Here is a 20973-nt window from a genome sequence, read left to right as displayed (position 1 = left end):
TACTTCTGGTCGTATTGGCCAAGTGTGGGTGCTCAAGCCATCGCCCTGCGGCTTGTCTAGCTCCTCAGAGCTTCAGATAGCACCACGAAGCAAGCGTAAAGAGAAGAATACCGCCTGGAATTGAATGAGTCTGTGATTAGGATTGTAACTATAACATTATATAGGGGCTTCCCTGGTGGCACAGTGGTTAAGAATCTGCCTGCCAATGCAGGGGACACAGGTTCGAGCCCTGGTCCGGGAAGATACCACATGCCACGGAGCAGCTAAGCTCGAGCGCCACAAGTACTGAGCCCGTGCGCCTAGAGCCCGTGCTCTGCAGCGGGAGAGGCCACTGCAATGAGAAGCCCATGCACCACAACAAAGGGTTGCCCCTGCTCGCTGCAACTAGAGAAAGCCCGCGCGCAGCAACGAAGACCCAACACAGCCAAAAATAAATAAACAAATTTAAAAAACAAAACAAAAAAACATTATATAGCAAAATAGAGACACATGAGCAACTTTCAAAACACCAGTCAACAATATTTTCATGACAATGGAGAAATACTTAGATTGTCCTTTGTCTTACAAGATTTAGATTCATCAAGGCTCTTCAGCAGTGGTACTGGCGAATTCTCCTCCTTACTCTTGCTTAAGCTACTATCCTTGGTCAGAGCCCATTCTCTGTCCCTTTTGGGAGAGTGCCACATGTTACAATATAAAATTCCTTAATCACATCCAGTGACATTTCACCTGCTATTTCCCCATGTTTTTCCAGAAGTTGACACATACGGGGATTGTTATAATTTGTTTCAAGTTGCTCTGCATGTTGGTTGCTACCTAGATTCTGAAGCTAGTCTTCTAAGTCATGACATCAACAGTAAAAAAAAAAAAAATTCTTTGACATGTCTCTTGGTGCACATGTGCACATATTTCTGTGAGTTTGCACTCTGGAGAGGAATTTCTAGGTCATAGGAGGTGAGAGCAACCTCATTTTCAAAGTGGTTGGTTGTACCAATTCACACTCCTTCCGGCATTCTATTTCTGTGGCTCCTTTTCTGTGTGGACACTTCGTAGGGTCAGCCCTCTCAGCTGTGGTCACTGGGTGATTCTGGTTGGGGTAGTACTCTGATTGTGGGCTTAGTTTGCATTTCCCCACAATTAATGAGGTTGAACACCTTGTCTTAGGTTTATTGGCCACTTAGGTGTCGTGTGTGTGTGTGTGTGTGTGTGTGTGAAGTGCCTGTTCAAGGCTTGCTTGTGCTTGATTTTCTTTTGGGTTGTTTATGTATTTGTATTGATTTGTAAGGCATTCTTTCAAAGTTCAGATAGTAGCTCTTTGTTGGCTATATCTGTTGCAGATGTCTTCTTCCTTTCCGGGGCTTACCTTTGCATTCTCTTAAAGGTGGTTTTTTTTTGTTTGTTTTTTGGGTTTGTTTTAGGATAATGAAGCTATTTTAGTATTATTTAAAATAAGAACAGCCTTTAAACTGTATAAAGTGGGCAATAGGGGAGAAGCACGCCTTCCTGAGAAGGGTCCTCCGAGAAGGGTCTTCTCGGGGAAAAGGCAGGAAGGGTGGGTGGGCAGGAGGGAGTGAAGGCTTGGACGTCAGCAGTGCTTCCTCAGGGCGGGCTCTGCAGGTAGGAGAGGTGGCTCTGGGGCTTGGCACCCCCTGGCTGGAGTGGAGGGAGCTGGCCTGGCGGTCGGTGCCAGTGACTCAGGCAGGGGTAGAGCAGGGGTCAGCTGGGTTAAAAGAACTGTGGGTTTGAGTGTCAGGAGGAGGTGGTGGCCGGGTCTTGGCTCTCAGGACTCGAGGGGGACATCAGGCTGCCGGAGGCCCAGGCCCGGGAGTGCTGATCCGCTCCCATCTCTCCAGCGAGGCTCTGTGACTGTGCCCTGGGCAGGGGGTGGCCTTGCCTTGTCTCTTTTGAATATTAAAAACAAAGATACCTTTTGATGTGAGACTTTTTGTTTGCTTCTTTTTTTTTTTTTTTTTTTGGCTGCGCTGCTTGGCTTATGGATTTCGGACCAGGGATGGAACCTGTGCCTGCCTCCCTCCCTCCCCCGTGACCGCCAGGGAATTCCCAGAAGTTCTTAATTTTAGTGCTCTTAATTTTATCAGTCTTTTCCTTTATGGTTCGTGCTTTTTGGTTATTAACTTTACAGTTAGTTCTGTTTAAGGAGTCTTTACACTAAGAGCATGAAGAGATTCTTCTGCATTATCCTCTAGGAGACTTATTGTTTTATATTTCATAAAAAAAATTAATTTGGGGCGGTCAACTTTATTGAGATAAAATTTACACACTATAAAATGTGTCAATTTCAAGTATACCATTTTTAAAAAATTAATTAATTTATTTTTGGCCGCGTTGGGTCTTCGTTGCTGCGTGCGGGCTTTCTCTAGTTGTGGCGAGTGGGGGCTACTCTTTGTTGCGATGCGGTGGCTTCTCTTGTTGTGGAGCACGGGCTGTAGGCGCGCAGGCTCCAGTAGTTGTGGCTCGCGGGCTCAGCAGTTGTGGCTCGCGGGCTCTAGAGTGCAGGCTCCGTAGTTGTGGCACACGGGCTTAGTTGCTCCGCAGCATGTGGGATCTTCCCGGACCAGGGCTCAAACCCGTGTCCCCCGCATTGGCAGGTGGATTCTTAACCACTGCGCCACCAGGGAAGTTCCAAGTATACCATTCTTTGAGCTTTGACACGTGTATGCTGTGTATAGCCGTCAACACAATCGTGAGAGACTGTTTCCATTGCCCTGGAAAGTTCCCTTGTGACTGGCCCCTGGTCTCTGGCAATGTTGGATTTGCTTTCTGTTACTATAGCTTTGCTTCTTCTAGAATTTTGTATAAATAGACACAGTGTGTAGCCTCTATGTCAGGTTCCTTCACCCAGCCCAGTGCTTTGAGAGTCACCCTTGTTGTCACGTGTGCCGGTGGTTTGCTCCTGTCTGTTGCTGCCTAGTGTTCCTGGTGTGGATGGATCACTCCTCATTCATTTACCAGTGGATGGATATTTGGGTTGTTTCCAGTGTGGGGCTATTGTGAGTAAAGTTGCTGGGCACATTCACATAGAAGTCCTTGGGGACATAAGTTTTAACTTCATGTGTTTGTATTCCATTCCTATTTTCAGGTACCATCCTGTTTCAGGACCCCTGTTTTATGTGTCCAGTCTGGACTACTGTTTAGGGCTCTAGTCTCACGTCCAGTTTCCTCCTTGACCGTCCGCACTTAGATGACTTACAAGCATCTTTAACTTGATGTTTTCAGAACTAGACTATTTTCTTCCCTCTGAAACGTGTTTCTCTGGTGGGGTTTTCCAACTCAGTGGCACGCATTCTCCGTGTGGTTCAAGTTCGACGCGCTACTGCATCCCTGACTGTCCTGGTCCTTAGCTGCCTACAGAGTTCAGCACGCGCTGTCTGTTATGCTGGTTGCAGCCGTGCAGCTGGTATCAAGGCTCCAGGATTTCTTCGGGCTTCGTGCTCGCTGGCTCCGTTGTAGGAGCAGTGTGGCAGGATCTACCTTAGCAGCAGGTGTTGAACACTGGGTCTGCTGCAGCCGGGGGGTCAGCTCCCAGAGAGGAATGCAAGAGATCTCAGGATCCTTAATGCAGTATTACCATTTTGATGATAAAACTATTATTTATATCATTTTTATTAACTGAACGTATACACTTTGTGTTAAGATAAATAATATACATTTCTGTTGGGGAAGGGGAAGGAGGTACTTTGCTTTGTCCACAGTCTTTAATCCCTGAGAATCAAGCATAAGGAAATATTACAGATTTACAGCACCAAATCAAGCAAATGAAAGTACAATGTAAACCTTTTCTATAAACAACGTAGTCAATCAAGTATTTCCTGAACACCCACTTCATGCCAGGTGCTCTGCTAGGTGCTGAGAAGGGGCTCACTGACCACCAGGACAGGGCTCCTGCGTGTGCACAAGGTAGTCAAGAAAACAGGTTTTCATTTCTCTTGGGTAGGCAGTCCGTAGTAGAGTTGCAGGGTCTCAGGGTGAGTACATGTTTAAACTGTTCGCCAGGGGCAGCCAAAGCATTTTGCATTCCCACTGGTGAAGCGTGAGAGACCCAGCTGCAGAACTTACCCACGCTGGTATTAGCAGTCTTTTGAATTTTAGCTCTTCTGGTCCAAGTGAAGAGACTCTCAGCAGTCGGGCTGTAGAGCAGTGTCTGTTAGTGGTCCTCATTCCGTTTCCCTCTGACTCACCGTTGAGCATCTTCCCACATGCTCGTTTGCCTCCGTGCCCGCTTTGGTGATGGGCCGGTTGCACTCTCTTGCCCTGTTTAGAAAACCTCACTTGTCCTGTACTTCTCCTTTACGCGCCTTCAACTGCCGCACTCACAGCACTTCTGACGACAGACGCATGGGGGTCTTCCTGCACCCGGCACTTCTGTGACCCCAGCTGGGTGTCCTGCGATTGCACTCAGTTCTGACACTACCTACCTGGAGTTAGTGTGTCAGATCCCACAGGCTAAGCGCCCAGTCCCACGAGGCTGCTGCCCCTCCCCCGCCCATGGCAAATCCAGGGTATCGCCTGTGCTTCTGACTGATAGGCTATAAATTGGAGGTTTCTGTGACCCCCTCCTTGGGGTTGATTAACCTGCCAGAGCAGCTCACAGAACCCAGAGAAGCATTTTACTTGCATGGTTTCCAGTATATTGTAGAAGGGTAGAACCCAGGAACGGCCGGATGGAAGAGAAGCAGAGGGCAGGGGTGGGGAGGAGCCCGGAGCTTCCTGCTCTCTGGGTGCCTCTCCCTGCCAGCCCCGCCACGTGCTCGCCAGCCCGGAAGCTCCCTGCCCTTATGCTGGTGGGATTGTATGGAGGCCTTCCCCATGTGGGCCTCACTCACCCGTAACTCCATCTCCAGCCCCTCCACGTGCTCGCCAGCCCGGAAGCTCCCTGACCTTATGCTAGTGGGATTGTATGGAGGCTTCCCCACGTGGGCCTCACTCACCCGTAACTCCATCTCCAGCCCCTCTCACTCTGGAGAATGGAGGGTGGGCCTGAAACCTTCTAATCATGGCTCGGTCTTGTGACCAGCAGCCACCCACAGTGGGAGATGCGCCTGGTGCTCTTGTCACTTGGGAATTTACGAGGGACTTAGGAGCTTTGCTGGGAACTGGGGCAGAGGCCCATGTGTATATTTTCTACTAGTTCTCATGCCCCTTCTCCCCTTTTCCTTATATACTTTGATTTTTGTATGTGGTTTGAGATAGGGAAAAGGGTTTTCTTTTTTCACCTGTGTTCTTCTGTTCTTTCACCTCTTTCCTGTGGGGCGACCTTCCTAGCAGATGGAGGACCTCTCTTTGCATGGCCTGCGCTGGGCGTGCTCGCTTCTGTTCCATCGTCTATTGAACTTTGTGCCAGTGTCTACTGCCTACCTTCTGCATCTTTGTAATGAGTCTTGCTAGCCCATGGATGGTTCTCAGTTTACCCTTTTTAGAGAATGCCTTGGCTGTTCTGGTCGTTCACATGTTCATGTGTGTTTACCTAGGCAGAGTCAGACAAGAAAACCTGGTGGGGTTTTGGCTGAGGTTGCGCTCGATCCGTAGGTGCAGTTTGAAGAGGATTGATAACTTGACAATGTTGAATGTTTTAGTCTATGAACGTGATATAATCTCCGTTTATTAAGGTCTCCATTCATTTTAGTCTATAACTCCATTTATTAAGGTCTCCATTTAGTTTAGTCATAACTCCATTATGTTTTAGTCTATGAACGTGATATAATCTCCATTTATTAAAATTTTTTGTTAATGATGTTTTCTGTTCTGTTACAGATCTTGCACATTTTTGAAAAGCTAATTTCTGCATGTTTCCCATTGTAATTGGTGTCTTTTTTAGACTTTTCTAACTTGCTGATATATAGAAGTACAGTTCAGTTGTATGTATTGATTGACCTTGTATTCAGCAACTTTGACAAAATCACTTTTTATTATAATTTATCTTTTGACTCTTTTGGACTTTATGTAGGTAAGCGGAGCACCTGTGAATAATGATTATTTTTTCTTTTCTGGTCCTTACGCTTTATGTTTACTTGGCAGGGAATTGTTAGTTTTATGTCTCTTCAGAGAACTGGCTTTTGGTTTTGTTGATCTCCTGTGTTTCTCACTGTTTTAGTCATGTCCCGGCCCTGCACTCGGCCCAGAGGGGGTGCCCTTGCCACCTGACCCCTCGCTCCCGTGGCCGTCCTTCTTGCCCAGTGCTCCTCCGTCGCCCGGTGTTCTCCTTGCCAGATTTGCCACATTTGCCCGCAGGTGTGGTTTCATTCTGTAGCCTCCCGTATCTCATACAAAGCCAGGAGGCCAGGAGTGGAAAGGACAGCTTCCAGGTTGGCAGAGCCTTAGAACAACTACTAGCCTTCAGTTGCTGAGGAATGCTGCTGCCGATGGTTTCTTCCTGCCTCTCTCTCACTCTGCTGTTCTGCGGGACCTCACACGTGGGGGGGCTCATGGATTTTGTAGCGTGGTGTCGGAGGTCGACAGCCAGCCTATACGGCGCTGACGGACTTGATAATACCAGGCTTTTGAAACCTTGGCGCGGGCTCATAGCTCTACTTTGTCTCATTCAGAAAGCTTTGTGCCCACTCTCAAAATGACAGGAAATCCCTTCAGTTAGGAAATAATATACCGTGTTTGATTTATGAGCTTTAATCAAAATAACCAGCAGGAGTATTTTGGAAAGAGAGTTAACAACACCTTTTGTTTGTTTCTTCATTGTAAAGTGAAAGTGTTGACAGTTCTAAAATTCTCCTTTTTGCTGGTATAAAGAGCTGTTGACATAGTCTTGATCAGAAATGTAACTGCAGCAGGTGTTCACTTGGGACAAGCAGAATTTTAATTTGCATCTGCTAATATGTATGCCATATAATTTATAGCCTTGTATACGTTTTAATGTTTTTTGTTAAAATGCAACATAATATTCATTCTTTTTCATAATGGTTTTACTTTTTAACCTTATAGAATTAACACTGAATCCTCCGGAAGGAATTGTGGCAGGTAAGGTAGTGTGAAGTTCGCCTCTTTATCATTTACTCCTAATTGCCAAAGTTTCCTTCAAAGTAAAGTTGTGGAATTTCTTCTTTTCCTGCAGGCCCCATGAATGAAGAGAATTTTTTTGAATGGGAGGCATTGATCATGTAAGTTAATCATATGTGTTGTTTGGTTTTAAGCCTTTATTGGAAATTAGAGCCATGAATCACATTCTGCACTGTGAGTGATCAGAAGCGTCAATGGGGAAAAAAGGCCAAGTGCGCCTCTGTCATCGAGCTTTTCTGTGTCTGCGGATCTGAAAGCAGACAACACGTACGTTCATCCAAAAGAAATGAAAGTACTTCCTTAGAACCAGTAAAAGGTTTAGTTGTAAGTATTTATATTTGTAGAGTTTCAAAATAATGAAGTTTGCGTGTTGGGTTAGCCTCAAACAGAATGGGCTTTGGCTTCAAGGAGTCCCTGTGAGCCTGGGGCTCTGACGGTGCGGAGGGGTCCTCAGGGTGTGGGTGACGCCCCAGGCCTATTGGTGCCGCCTGGGCCCTGCCCACCTGTGTGCCTGGATTCGTCCCCCTCCCCCTCCCACTCCCCTCCCCTCCCCCTCCCTTCCCTTCCCAGTTCTTCAGCTCCTCTGCTGCTCCTCCTTTTCTGTGTTCCTTGTCTGGCCTTCCCTTGTCCCTGACTTAGAGATCTGGCTTAGTTCTAAGGTGAGCAGTGTGGGTCCTGACCTCATTCTAGAAAGATCCTTACTGGATTTCATATTTCACTTACAGTGATGTTGCTTGGAAAGAGCCAAATGGACCCCTGATTCCAGAGTATTCTTTGGCCCTATGACCCAGGCCCTTTTTTTCCTCATGTTTCTACCTTAGATGTGCAATTCTTGGCCATTCTCAGACTGTACTTTTAACAAAATGTGGTTAGGTAGACTTTAGGAAGTTGAAATGTATAATCCATTTCAGTAGTCTCGTTAGTAAAATGAGAAAGTAGCTAGAAAGTTTTCAGGTGGGATTTCGTTGGGCTGAGGTGTGCTCTAGTGGGGTGGGCCTGGAAGGTGTGTGAGGGGGTGTAGTGTCAGCCTCGCCAGACCTTCTGCGTTTGCCCCGTGCTTGTATCCCATTTAGTCTGAGAAACAGCTTGCTGCTCAGTGTTGTCTGTGGAGCTTAGAGTAGTACATGAAAATGGGTGTGAAAATGAGTTGTTTTGATAAGCAGATTGTTTTAAAAATAATTAATAAACACTATCCAGAGAAAGTACAGCGCACCTAACATTTCCTGATCATTTGTTACACCCTAATTGTTTGGGCCTGTGATACCCATTTTTTTTCTGTTTAAATGTTTCTGGCATGATGATGACTTCACAGTCTGTGTTTGTATCTAATATGGTGTTGTGTCTTTCACCCCCTGAAGCACTTACAAATTGTGTGGTGGGTCTCCTGGTCAGTGGTGTCCTTCGTTTGATGTTACAGGGCATTGTGCACTTGGGTCAGCTATAGCTTTTCATCTTTAGGGAAACAGTATGCCCCAGGGCAGCTGGCCTGGCTGGGGTGCACAGATGATTGGAAGGCCTTTGTGAGTGCACAGGTCAGCGGGCCCCTGACGGTTTTTCTGTCTTTGGAAGACGAGGCTGGTGCGCACCCACGGGAGACTATTGCGAAGCCCTTCCAGGGACACTTGAGCCTCCCAGTATGGTTTTTTTTAAAGTGTTTATTGTTAAGAATCCGTTAGGATAAATATTACTAATTACAGATAAATAACGTAAAATTAAACCAATATTTTGAAAACTTATCTTAAAAAGTAATTAGAACTATTTTTAGGTAGAACACTTTTATGTTTGAATAAGGCTCTTGCAGTTAGTATGGAATTCCCCTGCTTCAAGATCTGGTGAGTTTGTGGGTTTTGGTCCTGTTCCAGATCCTTTCACAAACAAGAGGCCGTTTACAAATGTACTTAAAACATCTGTTAAGGAATTAACTGTCCTCCTATTGATTTGTCTCACTCCGCTGTTTTGGCAGACAGCTGGCTGAGTTTCACTCCTTAGTGATAGGTTTTCTCTTCTCTCATTTTATTCTTTGATTGTTTCCAGAGTTTCTTCCATACCCTAGTGCTTCTAAAAACCACACTTGCCTCCGTTTCTGTGAGTCTGGTGCTGTTGCAGTAGTGCTTACCTTCGGAGCCTCAGCTGTGCAACGAAGAGAACATCTTTTCAGATGTTCAGGCAACAAATACTGAGTGCCTGTTATATTAGGGCCCTCGTCTGAGGACACAGGCGTGTCCTAGGTGACCCCAAATCTCTACCCTGAAAGAACAAGATTAGGGGACTAGGGTGGGGAACACAACAAATTAACCAACAGCAATAAGATCACCACAGCCTGTTCTCTGATTAAAAGGAGACAAGAACTCTAGTGACTCCGTCCGAGCTTAGGGCGGAGTTTGAGCCTGTGACCCAGTGGGAGAGGCCTGGGGCTTCTGGTCAGTCACACTGACGGCTGCGGGCCCCTGAGCCATGTGTGGCTGGCCTGGCTTTATGGTCTTAGGCAGTCACTCTGCCTCTCTGACCTTCACTTATTAGGATCAGTACAGAGCCTCGACACCTTTTTAGACCAGTGGCTTCACTTCCACCTCTTCCAGCTGCAGGGTCTCTGGCCTGTGCAACCTCGTTGGCCCTTGGCTGCGGCGTGGCAGCTGTGGAGGGTCGACGCGAGCTTCTGCAGGACAGGAGGAGCCCTGCCGTGCAGGACGGCGGTTTATCCTCCGTGGCTGGAAGAGGCGTGAAGCCCTTGGCGTCTTGCTGCCCCGTTTCTGTCCTGCCCCAGGTTTCTTCAAGCAGCTGCATGGTGACCTCCCTGCCTGGTCTGTGGCCGAGCCGCTGTCCCGTCTCCAGATTAGGGCCCCGAGGCTGTGGTGAGATGAGAAGGCCCTTCCCTTCCCCAGCGGTTGGGAGCCCTTGGCTGACCCTATCCCCGCATCTCCGCTGGCGCACTTGGGTCCCAGCTGGTTCACACCTGCGGCGGGGAGGATTCCCCCGGCTGCGGCTCCTCCTAGGCCGTGCTTGGCTCATGCTGGGTGCCCAGGCCACGGTCACGGCACCGCCCTCCGCACCAGCCTTTCTTCTTTACAGAAGCCTGGCTCCTGTCAGGATTGTGCCTGCTCAGATAAACCTGAGATACTACAATAGATGTTTATAATTTGCACTGTATGTTCTCTGACCCAGTGGTTCCCACCCTGGGAATGTCTTCATCAGACATTCTGTTAGGAAAACCTCTGTGTGAGGAAGTTTATTACAACATTCACTGCAGTCATAAAAGAAAGTGGAAACGTCATTGTCCAGTATAAGTTACGGACATCCAATCAGCAGGATGCCGGCAGCACTGCCATGGTTCAGGCAGACGCTGGACGACGGGTCTAGACCAGTGTTGTCACCAGGTGTGGCCTCGCCCCCAGGGACTTTGGGCAGTGTCTGGAGACATTGTGGCTGTCACACAGGGTAGCAGGGGGAGATCTCTACTGGCCCCGGGTGGGAGAGCGCTGAGCGCCCTGCCGTGCCCAGGACGCCCGAGGTGGCAGTGGTGCTGAGGCTGATCTCTCAGCCTGGTGTGGCCGGGTGCATTCAATAGCTTTATTGAGATAGAAGTTACATGCAGAGTTTCACCTGTATTAAGTGCACAAGTCAATGATTTTTAGTAAATTAAATTTATAGAGTTTTGCAGTCATCACACTTCACTTTTAGATCATTTCCAGACACGTGCTCATGCCCTTGTGCACTCAGTCCCCCTCAGCCACGGGCACCCTCTGATCTGCTCTCTGACTCTGTCAATTTGCCTTTTCTGGACTTCTGCTGCAAGTGGAATCACACGATACAGCATCTTCGGTGTCTGGCTCCTTTTCCTGGGCGTGGTGTCTTCGAGGTTCCGGTGCAGCCTGTGGGAGCGGCTCCTTTCCGTCACCACCGAGCTGTGTCCACCGGGAATGGACCCGCTCACCCGTCGACGGGCATTTGGCTGCTTCCCTCTTCGGCTGTTGTGACGGTGCAGCTGCGAACACGGGACCTAAGTCTGTGCGGACGGGTTTCCCCCTCCCTCGGCTGGATGCGCAGGAGTGGGCCTCCCGGCGTGTCGTGTCACCATTTTACACTCCCACCCGCAGTGCTGAGTTCTCAGCTCTCCACTTCCTCACCCTCTTGGTGGTGTCTGATGCCAGCTGTCCTGTTGGGTGTGAGGTGGGTCTCGTGGGTTTGGACTGCATTGCCCTAATAACCGATGCTGTTGAGCATCTTTTCATGGGCGTATGAGCCATTCACCTATCTTTTTTGGTGAACTTAAGAACTTTTGCCCATTTTTTTAATTGGGTTGTCTTCTTATTTAGTCCTAAGAGTTCTTTATGTATTTTGGGTACAGAGTCCTTTATCAGATGTATCAATATGATTTTCAGATATTTTCTCCCATTCTGCAGCTTTCCTTTTCCTTTTCATTTTTCTTTTCTTTTCTTTTTTATGTTTTAGGCCGAGCTGTGTGGAATGCGAGATCTTAGTTCCCTGACCAGGGATCAAACCCATGCCCCCTGCATTGGGAGCATGGAGTCTTAACCACTGGACCGCTAGGGAAGGTCCCTCCTTTTCATTTTCTTAATGGGGTCCTCTGAAACGCAAAGGTTTTCATTTCCAATGAAACGCAGTTCAGCAGTTTTTCCTTGTATAGATTATGCTTTTGGTGTCATATAACCCAAGATTGAGAAGATTTTCTCTTGTGTTTTCTTCTAGAAGTTTTATATTTATAGCTCTTAAATTTAGGTTTTTGGCCCATTTTGGGTAATTTTGGAGTATAGCATTAGGTAGGAGCCAGGTTCATTTTTTGGCATGTGGCTGTCCAATTGTCTTGCACCATTTGTTGAGAAGAAAATCCTTCCTGCATTGAATCGCCTTGGACCTTTGTCGGAATCAGTTGACCCATAATTATATGGAAGGAAGCCTGTATTTGTTACCACCGTGCTTTCCTGAGATGGAAGGCCCTGTCCTTTTCCTCCCTCACAGTTTAACCAGCGCTGGTTCTCTACATCAGGATCGCTAGGGTGCTTAGCACACAACAAAAGAGGAAAGCGGCTCTTGGGTCCATCCCCAGAGACTCGGCGCTGAGTCAGGGCTGGTGCCAGATGGGTGTAGACACATAGTCCAGCTGAGACCACCAGGCTCCCAAGGGGAGAGGCAGCGAGGGCACTGTCGCCGGGATGACAGCTCCCTGCAGCCCGTCCTGGCTTTCCTGCCGGTGTGAAGGTCCTGTGAGCGGGACCTTCCGGTCAGTTTCTGTGCAGCCTTGCTGCTGGCGGGGTGACCCTCACGCAACAGGCGCTCCTTCAGTGACTTGGGGGCTTAGAGGCACAGCAGGGCACCCCGGAGCTGGAGTCGTGGCTTCTAGAGCCCCTGGCCTGGGGGCTGTGCTTGCAGCCCACCTGCACTGGGGAGGTGGGGGCTTTGGCAAGAAGCTTCGGCCGAGCTGCGGAGCCAGGGGCGCAGGAAGGAGGTGGCGCCCCTGCTCTGACGCCAGGCCCCCTCTCGCCACCGCCGGGTGCTCCGTGTGGGTTCTGCAGCGAGAGAGCGAGGGCAGTGACACCCTCGCCTGGGCTGGAGGGTGTTTGTGAAGCAGTATGCCCTTCTTTTTTATGCTTCAAGTGGTCAATGGCTTTGGAGAATAACTGTCCCTTGGTAATCCAGTTCAAGTGTGCGCTAGTGAATGGGTTTACGGTCTCCATTATTTCAAGCCTCGTATGTATGTTTGAGAATTTTGTCTGTGTGCTGTGACAAACTTGCAAAAGAACAGCGCAAAAACAGCTTCTTCCACACCTGCCGCAGCTGGAGTGACGTGCGGGCTGCGGCCCCGGAACATGCCTGGCGGGCAGATGGCTCACTGATGCCCGGACACACCCAGCTTCCACGGTGGAGCACTCTGGCCTCTCTGCCGCCTTCAGTATGCAGGCCGTGGGCTGCTTTTGTTCTCTCCGTACAGTTTTAGAGATGAAAGGCAAAGCACGGTGCCTCATTCGAGTTTAATGTTGAAAGACTAACCAAGCGTGTCTCCAGTTTTTATTGGCTCTGCAAGTGACCGACCACCAGTGACGGCGCGTGGCTGCGGGTGTTGAGCCAGCGCTGCCCTTTGGGAGGAGTGAGCGTTGCTGGGCCCTGGTTGGGCTTAGAGCGTGGGTGCTACTCCCCCAGTGCTGGCTCCCTGGCCTCTCGCTCCCCTGAAGCCGGGAAGTCAGAGTGCACTGTTGCCTTTACAGAGGGGAGCAAGGGCGTTCTGCTTTACTCTTAATACTAGTCTCAGAAAATAAATAAAACACTTGCCTCAGAGCTCTGAAATAATTTAGGCCGTTATTTTAATCAATTAAGATAGAAAATATCTTGCAGGCTTTGAAGAGTTTGTATTTGCCTCAGATAAATTTGATTTCGAGGTGAGGCCTTCTTTGGTGAAAGAGGAGTGAGGCTGTCCTGAGTATGACAGGAAAGCGTGTCCAAAAATAACGCTAATTATATCGCCCGTCTTGGTCCAGGAATTTACTCGATAGCGTTTTCCATGAAGTCAGCGGGCAGGCCCCCGTGCACGTGGGCGCACCTGTATGCTGGGCCAAGGCACTGGGCATTCTGGAAGAGAAAGAAGCCCCTGTTTCAAACCAGTAGCAAACCAGAGCATTTGAAAATGGCTTTGATGTTTCAGATGTGGGAGCACTTCAGGAAATGTTTGATCTTGCTTCTGAAGCTATGGACGACCTAGTGGGTTTTGGTTTTTTTTTTAATTTTAAAGAAAGCTCTATTATGAGAAACAAAGACCTGAGCAAATATCAAAGTCTTGAGAAAATACCATTTGGCTCAGTCCAAAAACACTTAACTACCCAGACATTCTTTTCCGTTCTAACTTGGAGGTGCCAGGAATACCGAGGCGCTGCGAGCATTCGTGGTGTGGCCGCAGCCCTGATTCGCAGGCTCCTGGGTCAGCAGCCTGAGCTGCCCTCTGCTCCCTCCTGAGCCACCCGACCCGGGAACCTGGCCTGAGTCAGGTGACCCTCGCTGAGGTGACAGCACTGCTTCCTGGCACCTTCCCTCGGGAGGCCATGTGAGGGCCAGCGCTGTGGTGTTTATCCTCTACTGTGAGTTGTAGGCTGGAAGAGGGGCGGGGGGGCGCAGGCTCTCCCCTGCCGTCGGCGCTGACACCCTTCAGAGCGGAGGGCTTGGAGGGCGGCTGTCGGGGAGCCCCGGCCCCCGAGCTCGCCTCTCCGTGCGGCCGTCCTGTCCCTGCTTCCTGCCGGGGCTCTGGGTGCCGCTGTCCGGGGACGCTCATCCCTCCACGACAGAGTAGCTTTCCACTCTTGGTTTCCCCAAAAGTAGCAAGGACACAGTTTTCAGAATCCAGATGTGTGTCTTCAGTTGAAAAAAATGTGGCTCCACCAAACACTTCCTGCCTTGTTCTTGTTTTGGCCATTTTACCACCCCGCTCCGCACCCCGTGATGCAGTCCTGGCCTCCACTGCGCTGGTGCCGTCGAAATCCCTGGGCGTTGTCACCGGGTGGAAGTGAAGCTGCCTGCACACTTTCTTTGAGAATTTTTTGTCTACTTGAACTGCTGCTGTAGCGCGGGGTCTCGGCCCCTGTGCTGGTTCGGGGCTCGTGTGTTACACGCTTGGGGCCTTGCCCTCTCCGCGCCCAGAAAGAGAACGGGATTCTTCTTCGTTGTTGAACTGACCCGTCTTCCCAGAGTGCTTGTCTGGTGTCGCTGTGTGTAGCTGTCATTCAGCAGCTCTGCCTCCTGATAAAAATGTACAGAGGAAGGGTGGTCTTAGATTTTAAACTGCTGTCGTGCATGTTGTATAAAGGACGTTTGTGAGGGGAGGAGGCGTCCCTCTGTCTGTTACGGTGCGAGCTGGGCTGCTGTCCCCCTCCCTCTCCGGCTGGCCTTCGCGTCTTGTCTATTGGTCAAGATAGTGTTCATTTACACATATAGAGCTTTAAAATTTGACAGGACTTTGGAACTGGTTTGGCCCGTTTCTGCCATTTTTCCACGTGAGGAGGACGTGAACTTAGGCAGGCAGGCAGGCAGGCACGTGCCTGGTGACGGTGAGGACTCAGGTGACTGCGTCGTCCCAGGATGTGGCACGAGCCCAGGCCTGCAGGTCAGGGCTTGCGGCTGACGCACGTGCGCGCGAGCGTCACGGTGATCTGTGTGTGCTCTGTACCTGTTTCTCGAAGGTTACCAAACCACTTCTCAGGCGCATTTAAAGATTAAAAATAGCCTTTGAAGTAACAACTCTTAACCCCTCATTCATTTAGTACAATAGAATCCTGCTCTAACATGTACCATGATTTTTATCTTTATCCTAAAATGTAATCGTACCACATAGAAAAACAGAATCCCTGCGATCTTGCAGTGTCGGCTGCAGTTCTTTTCTCTGATCCCGTCATTTTCAGCAGGTGTTGCTGCCCCACTCTCAACCTTATTAATGTGAAAACTGTGCCTGTGATCCGGTCTTTGTGATTTAAACCTGATTGGAACAGAACAATGACACGTTACTTTCCAACCATAAAAAAATACCAATTCATCGTTATTATAGTATTTAGATAATCTTTTCATGCGCATTTGTAAAGCAATAGATATTTCCTTAACTCGTTTCTAAAGTGTGGTAGACATTGAAAAAAATCTACCTTGAAGTTCTGTCTCTGTATTTTGTATCTTTTAGGGGCCCAGAAGACACCTGTTTTGAGTTTGGGGTTTTTCCTGCCATCCTGAGTTTCCCACTTGATTACCCGTTAAGTCCTCCAAAGATGAGATTTACCTGTGAGATGTTTCATCCCAACAGTAAGTGCTTTTGAAGTAGTTTCGATGGTTCCAGGAGAGGCCTAGAGATTGTGCGCATGTGGGCATTCATGGTATACTGCTGTTTTGCTCTGTGTTTGGAATTTTCCATAATACAAAGTTTAAAAATTCATTATGGTCAGAAGAGTTGATTGAGGAAGTCAGCAAGTTCAAGGTGATTAATCATAAAATGCAACTATGAAGAGGATTATGGGTAATTAAAAAATAAATGATAAGGGCCTCCCTGGTGGTGCAGTGGTTAGGAATCCGCCTGCCAGTGCAGGGGACACGGCTTCGAGCCCTGGTCCAGGGAGATCCCACATGCCGCGGAGCAACTAAGCCCGTGTGCCACAACTACTGAGCCCACGTGCCACAACTGCTGAAGCTCGAGCGCCTGGAGCCCGTGCTCCGCGACAAGAGAAGCCACCGCAATGAGAATCCCACTCACCGCAACGAAGAGTAGCCCCCCCACCCCGCTCGCCGCAACTAGAGAAAGCCCGCGCGCAGCAACGAAGACCCAATGCAGCCAAAAATAAATAAATAAATAATAAGATTATATTGAAGATAAATACATTCTTTAGAACGACATCTGTGATGTGGTTTAAAGACAGATATGGCCAGTAAACTGATTGAATTATGTGTGTACTAAGAATAGCCTGATAATATTATTTTTGATGTTCAGGTAATCAATGCAAATAGTTTTTAAATTTGGCGTTACCGTAGGTGGGTATGTGTTACTCTTATTTTGTAAAAATTATTTTTGAGAAGAGCTATTCAGTAGGTCTACCAATGTCATAAAAATTGGTCGGTCCATAAATACTTAAAAAAATAATCCAGCAGATTCACTGAGAGTTGCTGGGATGGGGTGGTGAGCAGACCGTCAGAGGTGGGGGGCTGGACGGTCAGGAGCTCCCAGTCTGAGGGCAGCGATGGACGCTGATGAAGGAATCATACAGGGAGATGTGAAACCACATGGGAGGCCAGGGAGGCACCTGCAGGGTTGGTGGTTGAACCCACCACCTGCAGGAGGAGCTGTAGGAGTTGCCCAGGGGTCTGTTTGGGGCGGGGAGGGGGTCTAGCAGGTGCAGAGGCCCAGTGTGGGGAGGGAGGGGGAGGGGCCAGACCGGTTCAGGCCTTTCGGTCAGCATTAAGGACTTTGATGTTTATCCGAGGAGCAGTGGAGACCCGCTGAGGGGCTGGGAGTGAGCGTGAGGGGGGGCGGGACCAGCATGGCCTTTGGAGGGTGACTGTGGTGCAGGCTGGCGGTGGAGCGGAGCGCGTGCTGGGTCGCTGCCGTGGCCTGGAGGGGAGACCGCCAGCCTGGCACCAGCGGGAGTTGTTGGCGCTGAAGCGCTGCGGCTGGGCGGGGACTTGGCCGGGCGGGGACTCGGGAGGGTAAGGAAGTGACGCTGATGTGGGGGGGGGGGTGGCAGGGACACAGCTGCTTTTTGATGTTTCTGGGGTCAGCGGTGTCATCACATGGTGCTGTCACCTTGAGGAAGTGACACTGAAGTTGAGAACTCTGCAACACCTCCTCTCTGTCCGTGGCAGAGAGAACTGTTCAGAGCATTCTGGGCGCCAGGTCCCGTGTGTGTGGACTTCAGACGGACATCCTGGTGTCTGAGACAGATCGCGCGTGGTTTCCTAACCCTTCAGTGAGAGTTTGCGGTACAGTTTCAAAGCGCAGAAACCACTAGAACAAGGGATGCACGAGGAAAACGAGGGACCAGGTGTAAAAGAAAGGCTGTTTATAACGACTCACATTTCTAAATGGTCACGAAATGCTGAGCTCATGAGTGAGGGTGAATTAACTTTATTTAAAATTGTCTGGTATTCTTATTATTATAGCTTAATAGCCTTACAGTTTTACAAGTGATTCCTGGATATCTGAGCATGTACTGAATCATCTGAGAATTTCCCCGAGTACGTGTTAAAAGAAAGATAACAGATGCTTTTGACCTTTTTGACAGGACCAACCCCAGACGTTGAATTGAAAATTTATTTTTCTTGAATCAGATCTTGAGGGTCTTGTTAGGGATGCTGTTGATGGGAGATGCATTTAGATTCAGGCACAGCTGATTTCCAGAGAAGACAGGCGGTCGTTTTTCTGTTACTGTAAGTTACCAAGAGAAATCTTGGTGTCTGTCTTTCTCTGGATATTTACGTAATTCCTGTAGCGTTTTTCCCAGCTATGGCAACGTATATTTTACACAGTCCATTTCAGGGATTTAATGGCAGAACGAGGGATATCTAAGAAACTTTTTATGAGGAGTGTTGTGAAGAGTCCTAATTACATGAGATATTTTGGTGGAATATCTGGCTGCCAGGTAGCCTTTCATTTATCCCCTTTGGATATAATGCTTTTAAAATCCATATGAAGGTGGAGTCACCCCCTGATACTAGAACTGTTCAGACCGGCCCAGCACCCTGTCCGTGCGTGGGCGGTGCCCTGGGAGCCCGGCCGGGCCCGCGGGGAGCGCGCGGACACGAGCATGGCCGTGAGCGTGGCGCTGGGGCCGCAGGTTGTGCCGCGTGCAGACAGCTCCGTTTCGGTGTCTGCGCCGCTTGCTGCCTTCTCTCTGCGGGCCTGACCGAGCGCCCTGTCACGGGCCCGTCCCCCCGCTCACCGGGTGTGCTCTGACCCCGCAGTCTACCCCCCGCTCACCGGGTGTGCTCTGACCCCGCAGTCTACCCCGACGGCAGAGTCTGCATCTCCATCCTGCACGCTCCCGGCGACGACCCCATGGGCTACGAGAGCAGCGCCGAGCGGTGGAGCCCCGTGCAGAGCGTGGAGAAGATCCTGCTGTCGGTGGTGAGCATGCTGGCAGGTAACGGCCGCCCCGCCGGCTCCTGACACGCCGCAGCTTCGCGTCCAGGGGGGAGACCCGACCCGACGCTCGGTGCTGCTTCTCTTTCCTCGTTAACCCTTGTCTTACAGCTCCCTGTCCGCCGTGAGGAGTCGGTATATACTGTTTTCTTTTCTGCTTTTTCATGTAATGCTATTCGTACACACTTCTCCAAGCGTAAGCTGCTTTTTATAATTACGGATGTAAAGATGGTCTCGTGCGTATCACATTGTTGGCCATGAGTATCCGTGGGCATTTCATTCATTCAGTGGGCGCTATATTGCAGACGCCGTGTCCTGGGCTGTAAAGCTCAGGTGACACTGACCCCAACCTTAAGGCCCCACATTCTCAGGGAACTTTCACAGCCACCGACTATTGCAGGACACTGTGATAAATCCTGAGATCAGGGTACAGAGGCCACTTCCCGAGGTGAGTGTAGAACATGTGGGAGTTAACAAGGTTGGTGGGGGGCGTGGACCCTCTGGGGGCGTCGCCAGGACTGGTATGGCTGGGGGCGGGGCGCCCTGTGGACCTGCACGTGCCCGGAGCTGACACTCGCTCGTGGGGCTGTTAGACCACGGATCGCCCTTGCAGCCCACGTGCTTGAAACAGGCGGGGTGGGTCCCAGGCCAAGAGGGTGGGGGAGGTTGGGGAGGGGGACCTTGGAGACTCCGGCTCTAGGGCTCAGTGTCCTGGGGGCACTCCTGCTCCTGCCCTCACTGCGGGGTGGAGGGGTGCTGACTGTGGGGACAGGACTCCAGAGGGAGCAGGATTCGGGGGAGACGAGAGTTCGGGGTGTTGTGTGAGTGGCTGCCTTGACGGGGGCTCTCCGAGGACTGGCCGTGGAGGTGAGGGACAGCACGTGGGGGGAGGGAGCCGAGAGAGGAACGGCCCGGCGGCCCCGGGGGAAGAGAGCACCCGTGAAACAGAGGAGCATCAAACGGAGGGAGCTGGTGGCCAAGCGGGAGGCCCGAGGGGGAGGCCCACAGCGGCCGCTTGATCTGCTCGGCTGGTGCCTCCTGAGTGAGGCCGAGTTGGCTGGTGTGGGCCCTTGGGAGGCGTGGGTGGAGGAGCCCTGAGGGTGGGTCTGTCCGCTGCCCTCTCGCTGCTCAGCCCCACCCCTCAGGAGAAGGCTCTTGTCTCCACAGAACTGATGTCCTTGCCCGGAGTTCCACATCCCTCGGTGCTTCCGGTTTGTCTCCGGTTACCTCTCTGGGAAGATCACTGGTGTCCTTCCAGGGGGTGGGAGGTCTTGCCAGGTCCTTCTTTCTTGAGCCCCTTTCACGTGGAGGTTCTCCTTCTCTTTCAGAGCCCAACGATGAAAGCGGGGCCAACGTGGATGCCTCCAAAATGTGGCGGGATGACCGGGAACAGTTTTACAAGATCGCCAAACAGATCGTGCAGAAATCGCTGGGGCTCTGAGCCTTGCCCACGTGTGTGCACAGCCGTGTGCCCGCGCGTGCGTGCAGGCACACCACCGAGCAGATTTTGGAGTTTCTCCTCCAAAACACTTAGTGACAGTGACACTCTGTGCTGGTACCAAAAAAGGCAAGCTTGCAGAACCACAGCATCTATTTCTTTTCTACCTTTCCCACCCCAAACAGCCTTCTCTTCTGCAGTGATGGTTTCTGTAGGACGATGACAGCTGGGTGCAGTTGAGGGACCCACCCCTCGTTCTTGCCGAGGTGGCCCAGGGGGATGATGGGAGCTGTCACCACTACCTCTCCAGCGGACGTGCCTGCGGACCCAGCACTTAGTGCGGAGCGGGGCGGGGCGTACGCGCCGGCCCCCAGAGACTAGAACCAGTGCCACTCCTTCCGAAGACGCGGGGCCTTGCAGCCCAGGAGGGGGGCGGCGGCCGGCTGTCCCTGGGGGCCCCTCCGGGCTCCCGTGTCCCCCATGAGGAGGACATGACTTTGTTTCAGTACTTTGTTTTACAAGCAGATTTTTTTCTTGCAATCTAGTCACATTTTTCATTTGTTGTATGTTACAAATAATCACATTTAGAAATACTTTCAGGAAATAAATACTTTTTTAAAATGTGGACTAATGAAAAATGGGGCACATAGAAAAGAAGTTTCCTGCTGGCCATGAAGACCGGCGTTTTCCCTGCTGGTGTTGATCACACTTTACGCTCGTGTCTCAGTTCCTAGTGCGTTTACCAGAGCAGGGGCACATGAGACCGAGATTTTAGTCAGAGTGTCTTCTGGGTGTGTCGGAGCTTTTCTATTCCAATCTGAAAACTGGAAAGTTCTAAGCGTTTGTACGTGGTGGCTGCAGCAGGAACTTTTAACTGTTGGGACAAAACCGTTCT

At 50.3% G+C, this 20973-nt stretch overlaps 1 protein-coding gene across 2 annotated transcripts in view; it reads left to right on the top strand.

The window, feature by feature from the left end:
- The window catches only part of UBE2G2 (ubiquitin conjugating enzyme E2 G2), a 28465-nt gene extending 7766 nt beyond the window's left edge, over positions 1-20699 (top strand). The window contains exons 2-6 of one of the 2 annotated variants that reach the window (XM_068547192.1): positions 6955-6990; positions 7085-7130; positions 15698-15816; positions 18501-18641; positions 19969-20699. In XM_068547192.1, coding sequence (XP_068403293.1) covers positions 6955-6990; positions 7085-7130; positions 15698-15816; positions 18501-18641; positions 19969-20081 — 455 coding nt within the window. In that variant the 3' untranslated portion in view covers positions 20082-20699. The remainder of the gene's footprint in view (positions 1-6954; positions 6991-7084; positions 7131-15697; positions 15817-18500; positions 18642-19968) is intronic. The other variant, XM_068547193.1, reaches the window with a different exon arrangement.
- The last annotated feature ends 274 nt before the right edge of the window (positions 20700-20973 follow it).

This window comes from Eschrichtius robustus, chromosome 6, assembly GCF_028021215.1.
Source record: "Eschrichtius robustus isolate mEscRob2 chromosome 6, mEscRob2.pri, whole genome shotgun sequence".
NCBI lineage: Eukaryota > Metazoa > Chordata > Mammalia > Artiodactyla > Eschrichtiidae > Eschrichtius > Eschrichtius robustus.
Note: the sequence above shows the minus strand (reverse complement) of the source record. Positions and strands in the feature narration are given on the sequence as shown.